Raw genomic sequence first — 9,278 nt, forward strand, 5'->3', positions numbered from 1 at the left:
CCCACTTACGTTTGTGTTTTTGCACAAATGTTTTTTTTAACGAGTATGGCCGTTTTCCCCCTGCTATTTAGGCAGCCATAATCATGTAATGGGTAATGCATACTTGGTATTTTCGTGTTTATAAAACCCACCAAATTCTGACATGGGTTACATGGTCTTTTCCATGCACGTCTTGTGCCTGTGTGTACACACAATGGGGGACAAGGCACCAGGAGGTCTGCACACTAGTTGACCTGGGAGATTGAAAAAATTCCACACTTAAGCCACCAGGCGCGTTGGGATTCAACCACTCAACCAAACAGAAACCACATGCTGTACCTGACAGATGATTTCTTGACGCGCCCAACACCGATGTTCTCAAGTTTCAGCATTATTTCCTCGCATCTGTTGCCTGTTTCTTCGATGAAGGTCACCTGAATGGAAAAAAATGTAGTTACCATAGCTCAATCTGCTGCAGACTTCACCAACAAAAAAAAGCAATATTTTGTTTTACCATCACCAGAAACGGATTTATTCCACGTGTCATTATATTACAGCAAACTTGTAAAAAATGAATGAAAATGAGGAGGAAAGTCGCTTGTTCTTTTCAATGCCTGTTATTCTCTCAGGTGCCAGGAGATTGTATAACTCTCGCTTACTCTATTGCACATGCCATATGCATTTCGAGCACTTATCTCCCTTTGTTTCTCTTCTTCTTTTGCTTTCATGGGCTAAAACTCCCACGTACATGTATACATAAGTTTTTGCACGAGTGGGTTTTTACGTGTTTGACCGTTCTTGCCCCCGCCATTTCTGGGACAGGCTGATCTTTCTTAACCCAGTGTGGGATTTTCAGTGGGGCGACCACCCCCAACCCAGCGCGTCCCCGGGTGGCGGATAGGGGAACGGTCTTCAGATATGGAGATCAGCCGCTTGCGGCCGCGGACCAAACTGGCTCCGGGTGGGATCCCGGAAAATCCTCCCCCCTGTGCTCTCAGGGTAGGACGTACGGGCCATGAGCTAAGGGTGAGGTAACCCCGACAGAAAACCCCGAATGCTGAAGACGGAGGACCCGGGCCGCACGGCGCATTCTAACAAACCACGGGTACACGCACTTACGCAAATGATGACACAATCAACCAGCACAGATGGAAATGGCGCTCGCCCATTGAGGACCCCCCAGGGTGGAGCAGCGTCGGGTCCCATGCCTCAAAGGGACCCAGCCCCAACTACTGGAGGTCCCTCCCGTCCATCTTGTCACGCCAGGGGACGCGGGAGGAAAGTGACTGGCACCACCACAACCAGGAAGAAACCCAGTCAGCAGCGACCTTTTCAGGTCATGCACTGGAACGCAGAAAGTATCCTGAACAAGAAGACAGAGTTGGAGCATATCCTGCATGAGAAGAACATCAACATCTGCTGTATTCAGGAGACGCACCTGACACCCCAAAAGTCCTTCAAAGTGAGAGGCTACCAATGCCTTAGGTCCGACAGAACAGACCGAAGCAAAGGAGGAATCCTGACCCTCATCAGGAACAACATCAATGCCTGTTTGATAGAAACGCACATGGAGGACTCCGAATATCAGGTGATTCGAATCCAGACGAAGACATCAGAATTCCATCTTGTCAACTTCTACTGCCCCAATGATAGACACCTCGCCCTTGACACGATCCCCGCAAAGGCCTCCAACTTCATCGTGGTGGGTGACTTCAACAGTCATTCACAGAGTTGGGGATATGACCACCTGGATCGGAGAGGAGAAGAGGTGGAGAACTGGCAGGACGACAAAGGTCTCATCCTTTTGAACAGTCCCTTTGACTGCCCTACATTCTATTCCAGAAGATGGCACACTACATCAACTCCTGACCTAGCCTTCTGCACGGAAGACATGCACCAGCTAACCAGCAGAGAGGTCGGAGAACAGCTAGGTGGAAGTGACCATCGGCCAGTCTTTTTGACCCTGGGCATGGAGTCCTGCAGTGAAGCTTCCTTCCCACGGTGGAACTACAAAAGAGCGAACTGGTTCCTCTTTAGACACCGCACCAGCGAACTCACCAAAGACATCAGAGTCGAGGGTCGAGACATCAACATGGTGGCGAAGGACTTCAACATGAGCATCCTCAGAGCAGCGCGTGAGTCCATTCCCAGGGGTGCCAGGAGAGACTATAAGCCCTACTGGAGTAATGAATTGCAGGAACTGGATGATGATCTGGCAGACGCCAGAAGGGAAGCAGAAGTCAACCCGTCACAAAACAACAACATCCGCCTCCAGGAAGCCAAAGCCAAATTTCTCAAAAAGAAGCTACAGGCAAGACGGAGAAGCTGGCAAGAGAAGACAAGCTCTCTGAACCTTGAGAAGGATGGCAGAAAGCTCTGGAGGCTCACCAAGCAGTTGAATGATGAGAACACCAGCAGAGGAAAGATCACATTAGAAGAGAACGGGAAGGTGCTAACTGGAAAGCATGCTGCCAACCAATTTGCTGAAAGCTATGCAGCTGAGAGCAACCTCCATGTTAGCCCCGAGAAACAGAGAGAAGCAAGAAGAGAGAAAAGAGAGAGACCTGCCAGACAGTCGACAGTGGACGCCATGAGTCAACCACTCACACTCCACGAGCTGCACTCAGCTCTGAAAAAGTCAAAGGCGAAGAAGTCCCCTGGCCCAGACGGCATCACCAACGAGATGCTAACCCACCTTGGTAGTGCAGCAGAGAACAAGCTACTCGAGGTCTTCAACAGCAGCTGGCAAGAAGGATCGCTACCACAACTCTGGCGAGAAGCGATCATGATCCCCATCTTAAAAAAAGGGAAGGATCCAAAGAAGGCCACCAGCTATCGCCCAATCAGCCTCACCAGCTGTGTTGTGAAGACCCTGGAGAGAATTGTGAACCTCCAGGAACCTCCTCGCCCCTGAACAAGCTGGATTCCGACAGTTCCGCAGCACTGAAGATCAGGTCACTTACCTGGTGCAAGAAGTTGAAGATGCCTTTCAGGAACAGAAGCTGGTCTTCGTCACCTGGATAGATCTTCAGAAGGCCTTTGACAAGGTCTGGAAAGATGGACTCCTTGTAAAACTGCTGAGGAAAGGCGTGTCCAGCAACATGTACCAGTGGATTCGCTCTTACCTCTATAACCGCAGGGCAAGAGTTAACGTCGACCAGACCAAAAGCAAGAAGTTCCTCCTTCATCATGGCGTCCCTCAGGGCGGATTCCTCTCCCCTACACTCTTCCTTCTCTTCATCGACGATCTGGTGTCTGAGATGCCCAAGGGGATCAAAGCTGCTCTCTACGCAGACGACCTTGTGATCTGGTGCAAGGAGGAGCACGCAAGTACTGCCACCTACAGAATGCAGCAAGCGGCAGATAGGCTGAACGCATGGGCAGAAGATTGGTGCGTCTCCATCAACAAGGAGAAATCCTCCACCACCCTATTCACACTGTCGCCAAAGCAGAAAGCCGGAACCATTAGGCTTGGTGGAACTCCTCTGAGAGAGGATGAAGAAGCAACATACCTTGGTGTCACCTTTGATAGACGGCAGACCTGGAAACCACACATTGCACAGGCAGAGACGAAGGCCCGGCGCAAGCTAGCCATACTCAGGAAGCTGGCAGGTACCACCTGGGGAGCGAACGAGAAGATACTGAAGACAGTATACCAGGGAACAATCAGACCCCACCTCGAGTACGGCTCCACAGCGTGGTCAACCTCAGCCAAGACAAACCTGCAGACCCTTGACCGTGTGCAAAACCAGGCCCTCCGACTCATCACCGGTGCAATGAAATCCACGCCCATCAAGGAAATGGAGAAGCTTACCACCATCCAACCCCTCTGTCAGAGAAGAGAAGCCAAGACTATGGTACAGGCCGAGAAGCTCAAGTGCCTACCCGACCACCCCATGAAGCACAGACTGAGCAACCTCACCAAGAACCGGCTTAAGCGGAGCAGTTTTGTACACGAGAGCAAGAGACTTTCTCGACAGTACAGGGAAGTCCTTCCACAGAACACTCTACCTCTGACTCAAGAAGAAGAGGAAACCCCCAAGGCAACAGAGAAACCAGGCATCCAGATCTGCACCAGTGTTCCACATGTTACCTCAGGAGAAGATCAGAATGACACAGCTCGACAGGCACTCACCTTAGCCCTGATCGACGAACAGTACCCAAAAGAGGCGTGGATCCATGTATACACCGATGGATCAGCAACTAACGCCGTGCTCAATGGAGGTGCAGGCATTCTGATCCAGTTCCCTGGGGGACATACAGCTACATCCAGCGTTGCCACTGGCAAACACTGCACAAACTATAAAGCAGAAGCAGAAGCTCTCATGCAGGCCGCCTCCTTCGTTCAGGACTCCGCAGACCCTTGCTACCAAGTTGTCTTCCTCTCGGACGCCCTTTCAGTCCTTCAGGCCCTAGAGAACGACAAACTCCCACAGCTGGCCAAAGCATTACAGATGGTCAGACAAACCAGAAGAGTTGTCCTCCAGTGGATACCAGCACACTGTGGGATACCAGGAAATGAAAGGGCAGATGAGCTGGCAAAAGAAGGAGCCGTGGAAGACCAACCTGAAAACAGTGTCAGCTTTAGTGAGCAGAAGACAATCATCAAGGCATTGATGAGGCCAAGGACAAACAGAGATGACTACCACACAATGTCCAGAGAGCAGCAAGTCAACCTCATCAGGCTGCGTACTGGCCACAACAGGCTCAATGCTCACATGAACCGAAAGTTCAAGCTGGCGCCATCACCAACCTGTGCCTGCGGTCAAGAGGACCAAACAGCGGAACACATCTTACAGCGATGTCCCTTACTAGATGAGGAACGAAAAGAAGTGTGGCCGTCACCAACTCCCTTGCAGACCAAACTATACGGCAGTCGACAGGAGTTGGAGAAAACGACAACATTTATCACCAGTGCTGGACTGATTGTGTAACCTCTGCGAACGCCAAGAAGAAGAAGAAGAAGAAGCCCCCGCCATTTAGGCAGCCATACAGGGGACTTTGTTTCTCAAAACGTGTACAAAGTTACCAGTTTGAGTAAGAAACAAATTGAAACTTTGGAATTAGGCCCCCCCCCAAAAGGTCTGTTTACAGTAACATAGGGTGAAAAAATAGGGTCGGTAGGTCAGTTTTTGTTTTGTTTTTATTTCAAAAAAAAATTTCCTTCTTTTTTTTCTTCTTTTTTTTTCTCCCCTCTCTATGATGTTTCACAGTTCATTTCTTCTCATCAATCCCTGTTTTTGCCCAACATAACTAAGATTATTGTTCAGGAATTTATAGCTGTATTATATACAAGATCGCCGACAGTCAAACTCCAGTCCAACTCAAACTCCTCGTCGTTTCGTGTAGAAGCTTTGGCGTGAGCCGCATAATGTTTCGGGTCAAAGTCCGCATGAATGTCATGAAAAACGTTAATGATACTAAAACTCCCTGGATAGGTACTGATAATTTTCACCCCATCCTTTTCATGACATTTATCAAGCTTTACAGCTAGCGGGTGGCGAACACCACTGCGTGCATCCATTTTGAAAGGAAGTAACACGAGTGACGACCCTTTACTCCTAACAGTACTTTGAGCTTACCTCCCTTCTGTCGTCTGCTGTTTGAGCGCAAACAGCTCTATTTTGGATGCGTTTTTGTGGGTTTTTTCAGACGACCCAAAAAAAAGATTAGGGTCGGGCCTAAAAACTAGGGTCGGTCGGGTTACCGTAAACAGACATTTTTTTTGGCCTTAAAAGAAACCTGATTTTACCTGCCAGACCTTGTCCCCAACACATTTCTGCCAGGCCATGTTCTTGACTCCCATCCCTTCCAGGCATTCCCGCACTTGCTGAAATGACAAATAAAATTTATATTACTCTGTGTGAATTTCTGAATAACTGAAGATTTGCACACTCCACAAAGCCATTTTGATGTACTCGAGGTAATAACTAAAGTACCAAATCAAACACCAGAAAGTGAAAAGGAATACACTATTCTTTTTGCAGGCTTGAGTTCTTCAGAATATAAAAATACATTTTATTGTCAACATGTGTTATCGTTATTGCACACACATTTCAGCTACAGTGCAGATTATCACAAAAGCAAAGAACACTGAGCATGCTTAGAATCAGGGTTATTATATATATTTATAGCACAAAGGTATGTGTGAGCAACGACACAGAACACCAAACAACACCAACCAACAACAACAAGGAAAAAGTTGGGTGAAGCAAACTAAATACATGTAGTCAATCTGTCAAACTCACAGAATGATACTAAAAGCATTGCATTTCAGGAAGACAATACTTTGCGGATACCCTGCGACCGAGACTGAAAGCGCTGACACACCGATTCACTTGAAAAATGTAGTAGCGGCCCGCTGATCGCTTGAAGTGACAAGCCAGTATAGTGCAGTGGTGTGGCGTGCTTCACAGGAAAGTGCGCTTTTTTTAAAATTCTGTATGTTAAGTTTCACAAAGGATAGGTCCAGTACTTTTCTCTGAATCGTTCTACACATACACACACACTGACCCCACTACCCTCTATGTTAAACAATGTGTCAAAACTTGACTAAATGTAAAAAGCAAAGCATTTAATCCCCCCCCCCCCCCCCCCCCCCGGTCCAAAATTCCTTCATTAACTGACCTTTCTCATGGTTGTCTTGGGCAGGAATTCCACCATTTCAAACTCTTCCGACCCAGCTTTAATGTCCTTCTGACTATCTGATGGTGTTGAAGATCTTCTCGTTTCTAGCTGCCCAGGTAAAGACCCATTTCTTTCACTAGTTCCCCCAGTAGCAGGAACAGTGTGTGCTCCTGGTGCCTGTTCTAGACCAGATTCCTTTAATTTGACTGCTGCTGATGATGACTTCAAAACTGGGACTGAAACTGCTTCAGGAGTCGGATTGCTTGAGCTTTGTTTGGTCTTTGGTGGTGGGAGCTCGACATCTGGTTCAGACTTGCCTGAAACTGGTTTGGGTTCAACTGCAACAGGTTCAACTGTGAATTTGTCCGTGTTCATTTTGGACTTTTCTGAAGTGTCTGGACTTGGGTCAGCTGTAACTTTGCCTGTACCTTCTTGAGGTTTGTCTGACACCGGCTCAACTGTAAATTTGCTTTGTGGTACAGGTGTGTTTGGGCATGTGACAAATTCAGACTCTTCCACATTTTTGGCTTTGCTGTCAGAAACTTTCTTTTTCTCATCTTGCTTTGACTTTGCAGAATTCGGTGGTGACGAATCTCTCTTTTTTGGTTTAACCTTTTTGCTTGCTTTTGATTTCTTGGTTCCTTCTTCGCAGTCATGAAACTCATCCTCAATTGTCAATCCTTCCACGCTCGCAACTGGGGAATCAAAATCCCAGTAATCATCCTTTACTCTGTCAAGTGGGTTACCTCCTTCTGTTGTCACTCCTTGAGTTTCTTCAGCCTGACTAACAGCCGGCAGCGCTGCAGCACTCGTCCCTTCCTTTCCCATGGCTTCAACTCTTATTTCCTCAGCATTTTCATTCTGGATAAGGATTTTCGGTGTTCCGTCTTCTTTATTTTCAGGAGAAGTAGACATAGGTAATTCACTTTTCTCTTTTTGGGGGGACGACAGTGCTGGCTGCGAAGAGAATGCAGAGTTATCTTTTTTAGCAGGAGTTGACATCGCCTTCTTGACATCTGCGGGAACACTTTTGGTTGTGGATGAAGGGCTCGATTGTCTGCGCAACGCTGCTTGAATGTCTGATGAGACTGTTCCACCTGGTGCACTTGTGATGCTCGTTTTCCTCTCATCTTGCCACCTGGGATCCACTGCTGTCAAGCAAAGATATAGAACCACACACTTTACACTGCATCAGGTCAAAACAGAAAGAAAAGCAAACAAGGCAAAGCATAAACTGGAAAATTCACAAGGCTTATACAGAGCTCTGTAAAAGGCTTTTTGAAGGGCATGAGATATATTAGAAAGATTTATTAGCAACAACAAAGCAGTAAGCTGACTATTTCAGATATAATTGGCGGCCCAATCCGCCTTTTGAAAACAGCTCGCCTTGATCACCATCTCAGATCTGGCCATGATTTAACAAGGGATCACATACCACAAGTCAACACCCTGACTGCTTGCTGTGGTGAGTTGAATTTGTCCAGATGAAGTGATTTTTGAAAAAGGCACCATGTATGGATAGTCTAATCACATGTAAAAGTCTGACCAAATCTGAGACAGTTATAGGTGTTTAAATGGGCTCTCTTAATCTGACCATGCACATGCCTTGATGGGCTAGTTGTGTATGGAACACAGAAGAAGAAGGAGAGGAAGAAGAAGAAGGGTGTCAAGGTCTCTTCTTCTTCTTGACTTCAGTCTTGAATTTTAAGACAATTGGTGCAAGTAGCTGTAGCCATCAAAACGTTTCACATACATTCTTGCTTCCTAGCTCCGCGAGCGGCTAGCTGCGAGCAAGTCTCGCCAGAAAGAAACTCGCGTCAGGAAAAACCTCACTGAAAGTGAAAGTTACTATTACCAGGCTCTGCAGGCCTATCTTGGACACACTTCGCTTCTTTTTTTCTTCCTTGTTTTCTTCCTGCCCTCTCTGACACTCCTTTCCTCTCTCCGCAACCATGCACACAGGAATTTCAGTGGAAAGTATTGGCTGCGCGCTAGATCAAATTATAATAACGAAGAAATGTAAGCTGGGGACATCTGAAGGCGAAATTCAAATCTTTCAAGAGAGCGCTTGACCCTTACCGAGTAGTGCATCTTTACTGGATGCAGGAAGTTCCTGGCTTTTTGCCGATCCTTGAATCTGGTCGTCTACTGAAATTCCCGGTTTCTTTTCTGCGTCAACTCCAGAACCATGTTTTGGTGTATCTGCATCACTATCTTTCGCCTCTTCTTTCTTGTTCTTTTTTGCATTATCGGCTTCATCTTCTTCGGGAATACAGAGCAGGAACAGAACTTTCGCCATCACTCGCAGAGTGACGTCCCTTGTTGCCAAACTTGGAGTGATTCACAGCCACAGGCACGTGATATTAACAAAGATTGATAGCGACAACTCACCAACACTGCAACTGTGACAATAAAACGGAGTAAGTAAGTGTGTGTTTGTGTTTGTGTGTGGGTGTGTGTGTGTGTGTGGCCGGGTGTGTGTGTGTGTGTGTGTGTGTGAAAGTTGTGCCGGGAATGACACCAATTTTTACTTTGACACTCAGTAATAATACGGCAAGACTTGCAGCAGAACTTCTCTTTTCAGACCCCCCGATTGAAGACTTACCTCCCTCAGTTTAAGACCTTGCTTTTCCGGGTCGGATATGTCCATAATGCCACGGTAAACAAGCGGT

General features: G+C 47.2%; 1 protein-coding gene across 3 annotated transcripts in view; it reads right to left on the reverse strand.

Annotated features, from left to right (window-relative positions):
- The window catches only part of LOC138966352 (uncharacterized), a 32,433-nt gene extending 23,508 nt beyond the window's left edge, over positions 1-8,925 (reverse strand). For 2 of the 3 annotated variants that reach the window (XM_070338550.1, XM_070338548.1), the window contains exons 1-4: positions 8,686-8,925; positions 6,607-7,757; positions 5,732-5,809; positions 319-413 (exon numbers count right to left, since the gene is read on the reverse strand). In XM_070338550.1, coding sequence (XP_070194651.1) covers positions 319-413; positions 5,732-5,809; positions 6,607-7,757; positions 8,686-8,905 — 1,544 coding nt within the window. In that variant the 5' untranslated portion in view covers positions 8,906-8,925. The remainder of the gene's footprint in view (positions 1-318; positions 414-5,731; positions 5,810-6,606; positions 7,758-8,685) is intronic. The other variant, XM_070338549.1, reaches the window with a different exon arrangement.
- Positions 8,926-9,278: the final 353 nt, after the last annotated feature.

The sequence above is a fragment of the Littorina saxatilis genome, linkage group LG5 (assembly GCF_037325665.1).
Source record: "Littorina saxatilis isolate snail1 linkage group LG5, US_GU_Lsax_2.0, whole genome shotgun sequence".
NCBI lineage: Eukaryota > Metazoa > Mollusca > Gastropoda > Littorinimorpha > Littorinidae > Littorina > Littorina saxatilis.